Below are 15,145 nucleotides of genomic sequence, written 5' to 3'. Positions count from 1 at the left end.
AAGGAAAGGGCAGAGCTGCTCTCTCTGGGGGAAGTTGAGCTTTAATCTTTAATCAGGAGCACGGTAAGAGGGCTGGAGGAAAGGGGCTCCTCCGGCACCAGCTCCTCCGGTGTCAGAAAGTGATTCACAGTATGACACAAGCAGGTCAGTCCACTCCCCCTGCACGGCGCACAGGCACTGACTGGAGTGGCCCTTTTGCACCATGTCTTCATTTGACACTCAATGACATCATCATGGTGACTTCCCTGTAGTCTGGGGTGAGAGACTGGCAGGGAAGAAGGGGAGGGGACGGATGCACAACTCGAAAGAACAAGTGTGGCAGAGATTGGCTCAGCCCAAGACTTTACTGTGTTTCAGTGGAAGGGTGGCTGCACTACGTCTCACAGTCTTCAGGAATCGTTGTCGTTATAATCAGAGATTGCTCGATCACGTCCGCCGTGGAGAAGTTCTCATCTGAGCACAGTCTCTGCGCAGGAGCCTCCTCGGGCAGTGGCCTGTGGGCCAGTGACTCCACAATCACCTCGGCCGAGCCCACCTCCAGCTCTGGTGGTGGCTGCAGCACCACCATCACATCCTTCTCGTCCTCGATGATCAAGTTCCTCAGCTTCCGCTGCCGTGGGTTGTAGTTCTCCACGCGGTCGTGGATCTCCATGTGGCGCCTCAAGTGAGCCTGTGAAGGAAGGGACACCAGAGGGGCCCGGTGAGGGCCGGCTCCCTGGCACAGCCCAGAGGCCCCAGAGCTCGGGAAGGCCTCACCTGCCGCGTGAACTTGTAGCCACACTCAGTGCACTCAAACTTCCTCACGCCCTTGTGCCGGCGGATATGGACGCGCAGCTGTTCCACTGCTGGGAAGGGAAGTGAGAGCCCGTGGGCAGCAGCTCCACACTGTACCTGCTCACAGTGATGCCAAGCTGCCCGTGGGAAGGAGGCGGCTCCTGTGGAGCCCTGCGAAAGCCGGAGCCCCAGCGTTACCTTTGAACGTCTTCCCGCAGATGTGGCAGAAGTGGGGCCGCCCCTCCTGGTGCCGGCTGGCGATGTGTCTCAGCAGCGGCCCCTTCTCCGTGAAACGCTGCTCACAAAACTCACAGCTGAACGGCCGCTCGCCAGTGTGCGTCCGGTTGTGCTTGTCCAGGCTCGCTGCCATTATCAGGGGCAGAGAGGGGGAGAGCAGCCACTCAGTGGCATGGCATGTGCCCCCCATCCCAGCGACCAGGCCAGAAAGGCAAGTGCAGCATAAGCTCCAGGTAAAGGTCATGGGAAACACCAGCTTGTTCCCCTTCTGTGCCACGAGGGCAGTGGAGGCAGGTGTCAGCCTGCACTCACAAGAGCATGGCTTTGCTCCTGGGGAAGCTGCTTTCTGGAGGTCCTGGATGCCAGAGCATGGTGCTTGGCATGACCTGCCCCAGCAGCACCCAGGGGTACCTTGTGTCCGGAAGGTCTTGCCGCAAAGGTGGCACTGGAAGGGCTTCTCGCCAGTGTGTGTGCGCAGGTGCATGTTGAGGTTGGCTTTCTGCGTGAAGGCGTGGTGGCAGAACTCACACACATAGGGCCGCTCGTTTCTGTGGGCAGGGAAAACTCACCATGACTTCTCCCTCCACCGGCTTCAGCCCCTCGGGTCTCAGCCCAGCACCTCCGGGAAGGGAGCACTCCCTTCAGCCAACCCCCAGTCCTGTAGGGGAGGGAGCACAGCCAGAAGAGGCAGGGTGACAAGGGAGGACGTGGGTCACATCGTACCTGTGCTTGGCCTTGATGTGCATCTGCAGGCCGTTGCGGCTCGAGGCCCTGTGCCCGCACTCCTCACACACAAACAGCTTCTCTCCGCGGTGCTTGAAGGCCTCATGCAGGCGCAGCTCTGTCCGGGACAGAAAGCACTTGGAGCAGGTTGAGCACTGCAAGGCCACAGGAGAGGGGGGTTAGGGTACACCCACACCAGACCCACTTGTGCCCAACACCTGGCACTCCCCTGGCTGCTCCAGGGCCCTTCTTGCGGCCTCAGAGACACCCAGTGAGATGGAACAGCCCAAGAGGCAAAATGCTGGTCAGGTCTATCAGCTGCTCCTGTACACAAAAAAGCCTGTTTCCAGCAGCTCTGTGTCCCCCTGCCTCACTAACAGAGCCAGACGGGTCATGGGCACTATTCCCTAGGTCAGGCGTGTGTGCAGGATCATCCCCTCCCCGATACCCTGGTCCCTACCGCGTGGGGCTTGGGTGCACCATGCAGCTTTATCATGTGGCTCTGCAGATCCTTCTTCTGCATGAACTGCTGCGAGCATGAGGAGCACTGCGAGAAAAGAGAGGGAGGTCAGCTTCCAGTTGCCCCCAAAGAGTGGTTTCAGAGCAAGGAGGACCAGTGGGGGAGCAGAACAGATTCCTCGTACGGCTGCAGGAAGCAGGTGGCTGTGGTGTCTCCCTGGAGCACGTTCCAGCTCAGAGACAGGGAATGACCCTTAGTGGGCTGTCACAGACAGGGGAAGGAAGCTGGGGGGCTCAGCTCCCCGATGGGCTGGGCCAGGCTGCCCCAGAAGGCAAACGCTCACTCCCACTCTGTGCCAGTGTCCAGCAGCATCCACGGGGATGCCGGCACTGCTCACCTTGTATGGCATTTCCCCGGTGTGTGACACCATGTGCAGCCGCAGCTCCATCCGCCGCTTGAACACCTCCGGGCACGCTGAGCACGTGAACACCTACGAGAGACAGGGCATCAGCTTCTGCAGGAGCCAGAGCCCAGCCCGGAGCCCGCGGCTCAGCCCCTGCCAGGCACGTGGCACAGCGCTCAGCCTGCACCCGCAGGACCCGCATCTTGTGCAGCACAGAGTGTCCTGGCATGCTGGAACACACAGAGTGAAGGTTGTGTGGCACATCGGGCACAAGCTGATGCCGTCCTGGTCCTGGCCATGGGGGTCCCAGCCACAGGGGCCCCGGCTATGGAATGTGTGCCATGTGGTGCTGATAGGTGTCTGTTCAGAGCTGAGCATGGCCTGGGGCTCGGAAAAGGCTCCAGTTCCCTTCCTGATGGATGGCAGCCGCACTCCAGCCCAGTGGGGCAGCTCCTGGGAGTACCTGTTCTGATCGGTTCATGCAGTTCCTGGCTTCATGTTCCATGAGATTCTCTTTTCTAAAGTAACATTTGCCACACTTGGAACACTCAAATGGCTTCTCTCCAGTATGTTTCCTGGGGGGATACAAATGGAGAACCCCATCACTGCCTGTCCAACAGCAGATGCACAGACAGGTGTGAGAGGACACAGGAAAAGAAAGGTGAGGCAGGTTCTTGCCCATGTCCCCCCAGTGCCACTATTCACAGTCACCCTAAAGCTGCTTTTATGCCACTTTCGGGGCCCCTCAGAGCGTGGTCAGGCTGTCAGTGCCCACTGTGCTCCACAGGATCTTGATTCTGCAGGGCCAAGGTTTGCCCCCACACAGGACTGAAATGAAACTCGAGACTTCAGGGCAGGGCCCTGCCCTGCTTTCAGAGATCCAGCCCAGAAATCCTCACAGAGCTCGGCTACATGTTCCCCACAGCCCCCGAAATCCAGCCCAGCCCGGGCTGATCTGACCGCCCACAAGGACGATTTGCCATTGCCCACCTGCAGCCAGCACAGCCCCTGAGGAGCCCCCACTGCCGCCTTCCTGAGCCGCAGCCCAGGACAGTCACTGCAGCTGTGATATGTTTCAGAGACATATAATCCCTCCCACAGGTCAGAGCACCCCCAGGGACAGAGGGGACCCTCCTTTCCATCCCGGGGAATGGCGTTGGGACCAGCTGGCAAAACTGTGGTCGCCCTTTCCCCCCCGGGAAGGGACTGAGCCGCGGGGGCGGCGCATCCTCCGCGCGCGCAAGAGGAAGGAGAAGTCGGAGCGTTTACCTGTTGTGCACTTTAAGGTAATATTTGCTGAGGAAGGTTTTATGACATGTGGGGCACTCTACCGGCACCGCTGTACCTTTTCTGCTTCCCGGCGCCTTTCCCGGGGCGGGGGGGCTCTTTTTGCTCCGCAGCGCCTTTTTCTCGGACAACTGCTCAGCGTCGCCGTCCCCCCGCCCGCCGCCGCCCGCCGCCTCCGCCGGGGCCGGGGGGGAGCCCTGCGAGGGAACAGCGGCGTCACCGCGCCGCCCCCGCCGCCGGGCCCCGGCCCCGCCGCCCCCCCCTCCCGCCCCCCTCACGCACCGCCTGCCCGCCGGGCTGCGGGGCCGCCGCGGGCTCCGGACGGGCGGCGGCGGCGCGGCGGGGCCGCGGGCGGAAGGCGCGGCACAGCGCCACGGCGTCGGGCACGCCGAGCTGCTCGGCGGCCGCCAGCAGGCGGGCGCGGTTGTGCGCCGTGAGCGCCAGGCGCCCGGTGTAGAAGAAGTCGAGCAGCAGCTGGAAGGTGTCGGCGAGGCCGTCGGGCAGCGCCACGGGCCCGCCGGGGCCGCGCGCGCGGAAGAAGCGGGAGCAGCTGGCGAGCACCGGCCAGTGCGCGCGGAACTCGCGGCCGCCCACGCCGAGCGTCGCGTCACAGAACTGCCCGGCCGCGCGCTGCCGGTTCAGCTCCCGCAGCACCCGCACGCTGTGCGCCGCCGCCGCCGCCATGGCCGCGCCCGGGGCCGGCACCGGCACCGCCGGACGTGGCGTCACCGAGCGCCGGCAGTGACGCGCGTGCCTCTGTGTCTGTGTGTCTGTGTGTGCGGGGCTGGGGCCGGGCCGGGGAGGGTGTGCGGGGCGGGGCGAGGCGAGTGGAGCCCCGCGGCCCCGGGCCGGTGCCCGCAGCTCAGGCGGCGGCCCAGCGGCGCGTGTACGCCTGTATGGCCATCTGGAAGTGCTCGGCCGTGTTCTGCTGCGGCCGCAGCAGGATGACGAAGGCCCGCGGCACGAAGTACCCGCCCAGCAGCGCCCCGAGCGTGCCCAGCGCCCCGAGCACCTTCGCCGCCGCCTCGGCCCGGCCGCGCAGCGCGCCCTGCGAGCAGAGCACGGCGGCCGAGAAGCCCAGGTGCAGCAGCAGGCTCACTGTCAGGCCCTTGGCCTCGTTGTAGCCAGCGGGCAGGTCCGTGCCCGCGTAGCTGAGCGCGAAGCAGCCCACGCTGAGCAGCACCGTGTAGGCGGTGGCGGCGCCGGCCGCGGCGCTCGGGGCGCACTCCAGCACCACCCGGTCGGGCTGCGCGCCGTAGTCCCGGAGCGGCACCGAGGGGCTGGTGACCTCGGCGGCCAAGCACAGCATGGCCTGCGCGGCCGTGCTGCCGGCCACAAACAGCAGCGGGCCCTGGCGCCGCAGCCAGGCCTCGTAGAGCGCCGGGCAGCGCGCGTTCAGCTTGAAGATGCAGAGGATCTGGAAGGAGCGGGTCGCCACGCACGAGAGGAACACGGTGAAGCTGACGGAAAAGAGTGGCACCCGCAGCAGGCAAGCCAGCCGTGTGGGCTCCCCGAAGTAGCAGAAGAGGCTGCTGCAGGTGCAGGCCAGGGCCCCCAACATGATGAAGCACATCTTCCCGCCCGCAGACTTGACCACGGGTGTGGAGGCATTGAGGGCAAAGAGGACAGCCAGTGCCACCATGAGCAGCATGAGGAGCACAGCCAGGGTCAGCAGCACCCAGGAGAGGGGCTCGGACCAGGACAGGAACTCGACAGTACGGATGAAACAGGCCTCGCTCCCTGCCGGGGCCCACTCGTCCAACCCGCAGTCCTGGCAGCGGTAGGGGTCTGCAGAGGACATGGGCACCTTGCATACCTTGGACCTGGTAAGAGCTCTGCCACAGCCCAGCCTGCAGCCCCCCAGGCTCTGCCCACCTCTCATGTTCTGCTCATTCCCACAGGCACTCTTAGGCCTTGGGGAGCAGAGGGGGCTCTTTTTCCAAAAGACCCCCCACACCCAGAGTTCCACCGATGGAATTCCCCGAAGTCTGTGGCTTCGGCTGAGGTGTGGGGCCCACAGGACCTCGGCTGGGTTAGGCTCAGGGCTGTGGGTGAGAGGGGGCCCATGCATGCAGCAGTAACCTGCCCCTCCCCACCCCGTAGCCCAAGAGTGGGCTGAGGGTGCCAGGGAACCAGCTGCCAGGAAGAGGGTTGTCATCGTGGCTGGTTACTCTGAGGGCAGGAGACTGCTGCTGTCTGTCCCAGGCAGAGCACATTTCCATATGCCAGCTGCTGGTGACCGCATGGTGCGGAAGCCCCGGGTGCCATCTGGGGCACAAAGGCAACCACTGCATCGAATTTCCCTGGCAGAGGATGCGGTGCAGGGAACAGCTGCTGGGCCGGACATGCCTGTCCCCTGGCCACAGGAGAAGGGGCTCTGTTTGTCCAGGTGGGCTCACCTGTGGGCAACACTCCCTGGAAAGTGCAGGACGTGGGCTTTGCATACCCACCGGTGAGCAAATCGGAGCCAGACCACTGCCATCAGGTCAGCTCAAGCTTTACTGACCACAGGAGAGAAGAGGCTGGGAACGGGGAGAAGGGAGCAGGAGGCAGGATGCAGGCAGGCAAGGAAGGGGTGGGAGCAGCCCCCAGGGTGTACTAACCTGATCTGTTCAGGAAGGTTCCCAGCGGACAGGCCACACAGTTAAAGCAGCACCGGTGGCGGTTCTGCTGCAGCCGCCACTCCCCCGGCTGACAGGCCTTGGAGCACACCGCGGTGGGGGCCTGCCGGGAGTGCAGACAGGGTCAGCCTGTGAGCAGGGTGGGTAGCAGCACAGCTTGGGCCCAGCAGCACTCTGGCACCCCCACCACCACCTCTGTCCACCCTCAGTTTTGCCCTGCTATGAGGAAATGCCCCATAATAGCTGGCATTGGGACACAGCCAGCTCAGTAGTGAGGAATAAATAAGACCTGGGTGCAGAACAGTACCTGGCTATCTTTTGTGTGCCACAGGACTTTGCCTGGGTCGATGCTCAGCCTGTCAGGGTTGACACGGAAGGATCCTATCACATTAGAAGCCCAGCTTGAGCCACTCCAGTTCCACGTGACGATGTCGTAGCCTTTACAAATATCCCCGCTGGCATCAAAAGAGACTCGGCTCTTGTACAGGGTAAAGTTTACCTGCCTGATCTTTTGTAGGAGCTGTAAAACAAAAGAGTAAGAGAGGAGCCCTTCCAATGGTGAGACTCCTGCCATTGGGAGGGAGATGTGCTGGAGGATCCCTCCTCTGTGCTGCCTCTGCTCTCCAGACCCCCATCATCTGCAGAAGTCCCATCCAGGTCTCTGTGAGGCCTGAGCACAATGGGAAAATCCTTCCCTGTGGGAAAGAATCCTCAGGGATCCTCTTCCACAAGGAAGATCCTTCTTCATATTGCTCTTACCTGCCAGGGATAGATGGTGCCTTTGCTGCAAGCCCCCGAGGCACAGCCCAGCAGGTTGTGGAGGCCGTGGGCCACGGCGTACACGGCCGAGTACACGTTGAAGGAGGCTTGAGCGTCAAACACGTTGGGGGCAGCAGTGAGTGAGCGGCAGCTGGTGTAGCGCTGGGTGCAGCTCCCCCCGGATTCCCCGCCTGCCTCTGCAGTGCTGGCACAGTTGGCCGCAGCACCTTCCTCCACCATCTTCCAACTTTCAAAGCGTTCCAGCATCACAGACTCTGGCTTTTCAACTGTCATCCCAATCACCGTGCCAATGGTCTGGATGCCAGGCACCTGCCAGACGGTTTTAGACAACAGCCAGTCTTCAGAGCCCACCCACACCATGCCTGTGATGTTCTTCTGGACTACCACCTCGAAGAATGGGCGGGCGCTTTGGCTGTTGGAGAAGACGATGGTGACATTGACCTTGACGTCTGTGAGAATTCGGACCACGTTGTGGAGCTCAGGGTTGCTGGTGTCTGAGTTGACAGGAATGGTGCCTCGGTAGGCCACGCACACGTCACTTGCGGTCAGCAACTTCTGCAGGGCATCCAGGCCACCCCTACCATAGGTGTTGTCGCTGCCCAGCAGTGCCACCCAGGTCCAGCCAAAGTGCTGCAGCAGCTGGAAAATAGCTTTCACCTGCTGCCTGTCACTGGGGATGGTGCGCAGGAACGACGGGTACAGCCGCTTCACGCTCAGCGTCTCCACAGAGGCTTCATAGCTGATCTGTAAAGTGAGCCAGGAGAAAGGGGGAGGCACTGCCCCAGGCAGTGGCATCCCTGAGAGCTAATGGCATGGGCAGCCTGTCCTGGGGAGACTCAGAGCTGGGCAGGCAGTGGAGCCAGCACCGAGTGTGCCGTGGCAGGAAAAAACTGTGATGGATGGTGAGCCAACTGTGATTCCTGCCTGCCCCCAGATAGGGGCTGGGAAGGGACCCCAGCCAGCCCACACAGAGGGGCTGCGTTTCCAGCTCTAGCAGCCTCCTCAGCTCTGAGTCCACCCTCTCTCAAACCCTCACTGCTCAGGATCCCTGTTCTTCATCAGCGCAGGAGCTGGACTTACCTCTGGTACGAGGAAGATGCCGAGGATGGCAGCTGTGGTGAGGGCCAACTGTGCGCTGTCCGGGCCGATGACAGCAACAGCCTGGGGCTCATAGTGTTGTAAGGTGGGGAGCAGCTGGACATCCTGCCTGCCTTTGCGGATGAGGGCACTGAGGGTGGCGTGGAGGTTGGCGGGCTCAGAGCAGGTGTCGTGGATGTCGTAGCCCAGAGTGACGTTTGGGAGCAGCGTGCTGGAGTTGTTGATCTCCTCTATGGTGAATCGCAGGGCCTGGGACAGGCAGTAACCGTGGCTCTTGAAGACGGCATTGCTGCAGAACCGAGAATGGTTATTAGGGTGGACAGACCGCGGCTGGGGGAGCGGGCGGCGCGGGCACTCACTCATCGCAGCCGCGAGCCAGCGGGCTGGCGTCGGTGCGGGGCCCGGCGATGTGCAGCGGGAACAGCCCGGCCAGGCGGTAATCGCCGCGGAGGACGAGGGCCGCGGCGGCGGCCGCGCACAGGCAGAGGCGGAGCGGGGCGGGCGGCGGCATGGCAGGACAAGGCGGCGCCGGCCGGGCGGCTCTTAACGGGGCGGCGGCGGCAGGCGGGGCTTGGCACCGGGCGGGCGGTGCCGGCCGAGGGGCGGCCCCGGGAGGCGGAGGAGGCTCAGCGGCCATGCCTGCGCGGCGCAGCCGCCCGCGCCGGGCCCTGGCCCGCAACCCGGCCCGCGGGGCCCGGGCGGAGACGGCCTGGCGGGAGTTCGCCGCCTCCTTCGCCCGCGCCGGGATGGTACCGCCGGCCGAGCCGGGGCTGGCGGCCGTGGAGGCGGCGGAGGGCACGGCCGTGCTGCTGCTGGCGCCGCGGCAGGTGAGCAGCGCCCGCGCCGCGCCGGCCCCGCCGCGCCCCGCACCGCCTGACCGCCCGTTCTGTCCCCGCAGGCGCTGACCTTCACCGGCAAGTGCCGCCTGCGCTGCCTGTACGGCGCCGTCCGCCTGCTGGGCTTCGCCGTGGCCTCGCACCACCCGGGCCTGCCGGTGTTCTCGCCGGCCACGCACTGCGCGCTCAGCCTGGAGGCGCTGCCCGGCGCGCGCCCGCCCGCCGCCCTCCGCCAGCTGCGCGCGGCCGCCCGCGCCGCCATGCGCGCGCACCGCGTCCGCCGTCGTGAGTGCGGGACCGGGCGGGCGGGCGCCATTTTGCGGGCGGCGCGGTGCGGGAAGCGGCCATTTTGTGCGCGGGGCGTTGCGGGGCAGGCGGGCTGAGAGCTCGGGGTGATGGCGGCGCTCGCCCGTTGCAGAGGCGCGGGTGAAGGTGATGGCGCGGTTCTCGTCCGATTGCGCCGTGGTGCTGCTGGAGCACCTGGACACGCCGGTGACGCGGTTCCTGCTGAGCCACCCGCCGCTGTCGCGGCTCTTCGAGCCCCAGGTGAGACCCCGCGGGCGGAGCGGTGCATCGGTGCCCTGCACCGCCCGTGCAGAGCCAGCGGCCGCCGCCCCTGGCGCCGTTCAGCGCTGTGGCCTCGCGCACCCGCGCTGAGCGCTCGCCCTCTCGCCTAGAAAAAGGAGGAATCCAGCTTCACGCCGGAGGACGCGGTCCTGGCGTCCGTGGGCATCGTGAAGTGCAGCCCCGACCGCGGGCTGCTGGTGTCGGAGAGCATGTACCTGGCACTGGAGGAACTTATCCAGGCCTGCTGTGGTGAGTGCAGGCACTTGGCCAGGTTGAGGCCTTGGTAGCCTGAAGAAAAGGAAGTCCGTGAGGCTTTTCATGAGTTAAAATTAGAAAGTGTGCCCTGCCTGGCACACTCTGATCTAGGGTTGTGTTTTTCTCTAAAGAGCGGGACGCTCGAGCTCAGCATCACCTGGGCTGGGTCAGAGTGATGCCAGCATTTATCTGGTTCACACTGTGCTTGTCTTTCCAGCGGAAGATGAAGGTATCCCTGTGGTGCTGGTATGTGGCCCAAAAAACACTGGAAAATCGACATTCAACAGATACCTAATTAACCTGTTACTGAATCGGTGAGTCTTTCCGTGTTCTGCAAGCTTTTAAGTGCTGCATGGGATTTAAGAGAAGGAAAAATGTGTCTGACAGGACTCTCAGAAGAACCATCAGGCCTGGAGGGTGGATAGCTTTTAAACACAAAGTGGTAGACATATACATGGGTTCTCTCCCTGCAGCCTTCCTGCAGTCGAGTACATGGAGTGTGACATAGGCCAGCCAGAATTCACACCGCCCGGCTGCGTGTCCCTGAGCAGCGTCACGGAGCCCGTGCTGGGTACGTGTTCCGCTGCTCCTGCGGTTACCAGAGACCTGTTCCGTTTCTGAAACAAGCAGGGTGTTCTGGGCAGAGGCTGCTTGAGGGGAAGCTGCTGCCACAGATGTCAGCGGTTCCTAGAGAGAATAAACCAACAGCTGTTCAAGTCTTGTTGTGGGGACATCTAAGCTCCCTAAGTAACATGGAACCATTCTCCAGCTCCTTTTGTCTCTTTTAAAGAGAGATGATGTTGTTTACAGGTGGTAGAGCAGGCTGAGGCATGTCAAAGGGGAAGTTCAGCCTTTTGGGTTTGAAAAGTCTCTTTAGGAAAATCTGTATTCACACATGAAACTCATTGAGAAGTTCAATGAGTTCAGGGTTGTTGTGATGAGCGTGAAAAAAACAGTGCCCAGAAAACTGCTGGTGTTTGTGGTCTTCTGGATTCGGGTCACTGTCTAAAAGGACATGGCCAGACTAGTTTGCTGTTCAGGCAGTTTGTCATAGACTGTCGTTTAAAGATTTGTAAGTGTGTAACCAGTGATTTCAAGCAAGGAAACAAACCTCAAACTAACCCAAAACAAACAGAACTCCAGCACAGTCTTGCAATTGACAGACCAGTTTCTCCCTAAGTGCAGGCTGTGCAAGAAAGCTGTTGGCAGCTGGGGAGAGGGCAGGTTATTTTGGGAGGGGTGGCATGTGGGTACTACAGAAATGGGAGCGTTTTGGTTTGACTCGATGAAGGCACTAGAGGCTCAGTGCTGTCTTTGCCAGGTCCCCCCTTCACTCACCAGCAGACGCCCCGTAAGATGGTGTATTATGGCCAGACCAGCTGTGAGCAAGACACGGAGAGGTACCTTGATGTCATGAAGTATGTGTTCAGCTGCTACAAGAAGGAAGTGCCTCTAATTATCAACACCATGGGCTGGGTGAAAGGTAAATGGGATCATTCCTTCTCTCAAAGAGGGGTGGGAGGGAGGTAGCGATGGTGGTGGTGCAGCACCACGCAGAACCAGAACCTGCAGCGTGCCTGCCCTGAGCTAGTGCTGCTGTGTGACCTCTTGAAGTAGCAGCAGCAGTTGTGTGTTCTCTGTGCTCTTGAAGGCGAGGGGCTGCTGCTGCTCATCGATATCATCCGGCTGCTGTCGCCCAGCCACGTTGTTCAGATGGACGTGTGCGACTGGAAGGCAATGGCCCCGCTCACCCCCGAGCACGTCCACCTCCGGGCCGGGCTGCACACTAAGGGCAAGCAGCAGCCTAAGTGCAAGCAGCTGGATGTGGGTACTGCAGAGAGCTGGAAGTGCTCCGAAGGGGAGGATGCATCAGTTCCGCAGTACAAGTTGCTCTATGTCCATCCAGAATTCCCTCGGGCAGGAGTGGCAGGTGAAGCGTAAGTAGAATATTGAGTGCTATGTAGAGTTTGTGGGCTGAACAAAACCACACGTTGCCTTTGACTTAGAACTGTTCTTACAGGCGAGTGCACAGCGGCATCCTGCGTGACATGTCCATCCTGGGATACCTGGGGCACTTGCAGTACCCAGACATCGGGGCGGTGCTCCCGCTGCACAGCCTGGTGCCATATCAGGTAAAGGAGCCTTATGGGAAGGTTTGGGTATGGTGCAGAAAGCCTGGTTTGCAGCGGGGGGCAGTTCTGCTCCTACTGCAAATGTTTCTCAGAAGAGGAATAAACACTCTGTAATCTGCAAACAGATAACAACTGTATTCAGGGTGTCTAGAAGTGAAGCTTCTGTTGAGGTGCTGGTGTGGCACGTGTGTGCAGGTGGCACATGTGTTCTGTATGTCCTGTGTGTGCGGACGGCACATGTGTTATGTGTGTTCTGTCTGTGCAGAAGCTGCTGTGTGTGCCCTGCCCGTGGGTGTGGGGTGGGAGCATGCAGGGTCTGTGTACTCAGGGTCTTACCTCTGATTTCGAACTCAGCTGATTTGGAACCGATGGCAGTTTTCTTCCTCTTTTCACCCCCCCAGGTACCTTTCAGTGCTGTCGCGCTCAGGGTTATTCACACAGATGTTGCTCCCACCAACATCATGTATGCAGTGAACGCCAGCTGGGTTGGGCTCTGCTGCATTCCGGATGAAGTCAGGTGCCAGACCGACGGGCCGGTCCTGCTGACACAGACACCAGTCTGCGACTGCCTGGGCTTCGGTGAGCACACTGGAGCTGTGCTCTCACCTGCTGTATTTAGGCAGATGGGTTGCAGAGTGGCAGTATTGCCTACTCTCCCCAAAACAGCTGCAGAAGTGGGATGAGATACAGGAGTAGTGATGTGTTGTCTGTTGTTGGAAGCTGTGCTGTCTTTTGGCTTTGGTTAATGTGTGGTAACAGCTGTGAGGAATGTCACTGCACGGCGCTGCTCAGAGCTTCTCAGAACTCTCCAGCTACTCTCTGGGTTCACGTTTGCAGAAGCAGATTCTGTGTGGCTTATGTAAAATTCCTGTAGTTGCCTAAGTTTCCTTCTATGAATTGATTTAATGTTCCAGTTTGGATTTGGAGTTTGGTTCTCCAGTGTCTGTGGGGAAGTGCTGATGAGCAGGGATACTTGATGACCAAGCTTTGCATATGTTCTTTTGTTCAGGAATTGTTCGAGGAGTTGATATGGAGAAGAAGCTTTACCATATCCTGACACCAGTGCCTCCGGAAAACCTGAGACTAGTGAATTGTCTCCTCCTTGGGAACATTGCTATCCCTAACTGCGTGCTTGTGGGCCAGGTAGGAGCCCGTGGGAGGGGTGGGAGCTGGCTGAGCTTTGGCTGGCTGGCAAGTTTTCCAGTTTCTTATTCCTGAGGCGGATGCATGCTGGGAGATGCCTGGGCATCAGCAGATGGTTATCACTTTAGGAGATTGTCCTTAAGCACAGAAACCTCAAGAGAACAGAACGTTCCACTCGTGTTTTAGATGCCAGAGCAGGGTTTGGTGATCACTGAGTCTTTAACACCATCAGCTCTGTCAGCCTGGGGAGGGAAGTGCTTCCCCCTGTGCTGAAGCTACAGGCTCCTAAAGTTGTTTCTGGTTTTATTTTTCTGTTTTTCAGCAAGGAATTGAGGGAGAGATCCCGTACGTCACGTCCGATTACAACTACAGCATCCTGGGTGCTGGGAAGCTGAGGAAAAAGAAGCATTTTAAGAGGAAGGAATTCACCTTTGAGTGTGATTACACCTGAATCCTTGGGGCCCTTGGGCCAAGTGTTGTTTGTGTGGACTGGGTAGAGAGCCCAGTGTGGTCACAGGAGCCTTGGGTGCTGCAGAGGCCCTGGGCAGGTGGCCGGGTAGATGCCACAGCAGGTCTGGCTTTAATAATGTTTTGTATGTTCGGTTTGTATTTCAGCGTTTTGTAATAAATATCTACGGAAAGTTGGTTTGGATTTTGTCCCTGGCCGTGGCTGACTCAGGTGGAGGCAGGTGCTGCCACACCCAGCTCTGCCTTGGGTCAGGAGTTCTTGTTGCCTGTCCGGCCCTCAGGGAACTCTGGGTGTCAGTGATCCCCAGGGGCCTGAGCAGATCTTCCCGGTCCTGTGGTTTGGCGAAGGGCTCTCCCTGGGGTCCTGGCCCTGTGCCTGGCCCGCAGCTCTTGTTGTCCTGCTGGTCAAGGAGGGACGAAGGAAGGAGCACATTGTGGAATCTCTGTCTCCCGGGGTGGGGAAGATGAAGCCGTTCAGCTCTGCACCGTCACAGCCCACCCTGGCTCTGTGCTGGGGCGCTGCTACCTCCCACCCTGCGTTGGCCTGGCCCCATATCCCAGTGCTGCAGTGTGAGCTCAGTGCCCTGAGTGTGGTCTGGGAACAGCTCGGGCTGACTCCAGTGTGTCCCCAACTCTAACAGGCTGTTCTCCAGATCAAGGTTGAAACAGGATGGGATTGGGGCGTATCACATGGAGCACCAGGGCATGTGGCCTTGCCTGACCCCACCTGCTCTACCCCACTGGGACATAAGAGAAACTTTTATTTATTTTTTCTTCCCAACCCTTTGTCAATCAGCAATTTGCTCCTGAGGGAAGCTGGAGAGTGGTAGGAGCCACAAAGAGGTAAGCATCTCTGGTCAAGTTGAAGACATGTTTGGGAAAACAGCTTCTGAATGGGTAATACCAGCGTATTGTGCATTTATTGGATCCATGTCTGCAAAAGTAACCTGGCTTCTAACTGGCTCCTGCGAGTGAGGTGAGGTTCTGCCCCAGCCTAGACCAGGGAACAATCTGGCCCTGGTGTGTGCAGCCCCTCGAGCCCAGTGCCTGTTCAGAGCCCATGGACCAGGTCTCCTGCAGAGGAAGGAGGGATGTGGTGTGTCACTTGGGACTGGAGCTTTTTGGCTGGTGGCTGCTGTGCATGTGAGTAATCTGCAAAATTGCTTTTATCTGGTTTGTGAAGAGATTTCCTAGAACACCAGAAACAAACAGCTGTAAACAAATAAACTGGGATGAGTGGCAGGGAGGGGACTGAGCTGGGGAGGAGCTGTGAGGGGCTGTGCAGTGTTGCTGCCTTGTAAAGGGTTAAACTTAATCCAGGCCTAATTATCCCCATCTGGTTGGATCTGGCAGCAAAGGAA

The 15,145-nt window shown here is 60.3% G+C and overlaps 3 protein-coding genes across 3 annotated transcripts; 1 reads left to right on the top strand and 2 right to left on the bottom strand.

Annotated features, from left to right (window-relative positions):
- Positions 1-316: 316 nt before the first annotated feature.
- Positions 317-4,583, bottom strand: ZBTB48 (zinc finger and BTB domain containing 48). The gene is made up of 10 exons (XM_032708690.1): positions 4,119-4,583; positions 3,867-4,081; positions 3,061-3,172; positions 2,592-2,684; positions 2,195-2,281; positions 1,735-1,889; positions 1,423-1,559; positions 973-1,137; positions 757-845; positions 317-670 (listed from the first exon to the last, which is right to left on the bottom strand). Exons 1-10 carry the CDS (start codon positions 4,566-4,568, stop codon positions 374-376), a joined length of 1,800 nt encoding a protein of 599 aa, XP_032564581.1. The 5' UTR covers positions 4,569-4,583; the 3' UTR covers positions 317-373.
- A 163-nt stretch (positions 4,584-4,746) lies between these two features.
- Positions 4,747-8,894, bottom strand: TAS1R1 (taste 1 receptor member 1). The gene is made up of 6 exons (XM_032709324.1): positions 8,743-8,894; positions 8,366-8,672; positions 7,265-8,029; positions 6,813-7,025; positions 6,488-6,608; positions 4,747-5,672 (listed from the first exon to the last, which is right to left on the bottom strand). Exons 1-6 carry the CDS (start codon positions 8,892-8,894, stop codon positions 4,747-4,749), a joined length of 2,484 nt encoding a protein of 827 aa, XP_032565215.1.
- Positions 8,895-9,003: 109 nt separating this feature from the next.
- NOL9 (nucleolar protein 9) lies at positions 9,004-13,958 on the top strand. Its single transcript, XM_032708683.1, has 12 exons — positions 9,004-9,210; positions 9,282-9,504; positions 9,638-9,765; positions 9,897-10,035; positions 10,259-10,355; positions 10,515-10,612; positions 11,363-11,524; positions 11,693-11,978; positions 12,062-12,173; positions 12,575-12,752; positions 13,183-13,316; positions 13,639-13,958. The coding sequence occupies exons 1-12, from the start codon at positions 9,019-9,021 to the stop codon at positions 13,765-13,767; spliced, it is 1,878 nt and encodes a 625-aa protein (XP_032564574.1). The 5' UTR covers positions 9,004-9,018; the 3' UTR covers positions 13,768-13,958.
- Positions 13,959-15,145: the final 1,187 nt, after the last annotated feature.

This window comes from Chiroxiphia lanceolata, chromosome 22, assembly GCF_009829145.1.
Source record: "Chiroxiphia lanceolata isolate bChiLan1 chromosome 22, bChiLan1.pri, whole genome shotgun sequence".
Lineage (NCBI taxonomy): Eukaryota > Metazoa > Chordata > Aves > Passeriformes > Pipridae > Chiroxiphia > Chiroxiphia lanceolata.
The sequence above is the reverse complement of the archived record's forward strand: the minus strand, read 5'-3'. Positions and strand labels throughout refer to the sequence as shown.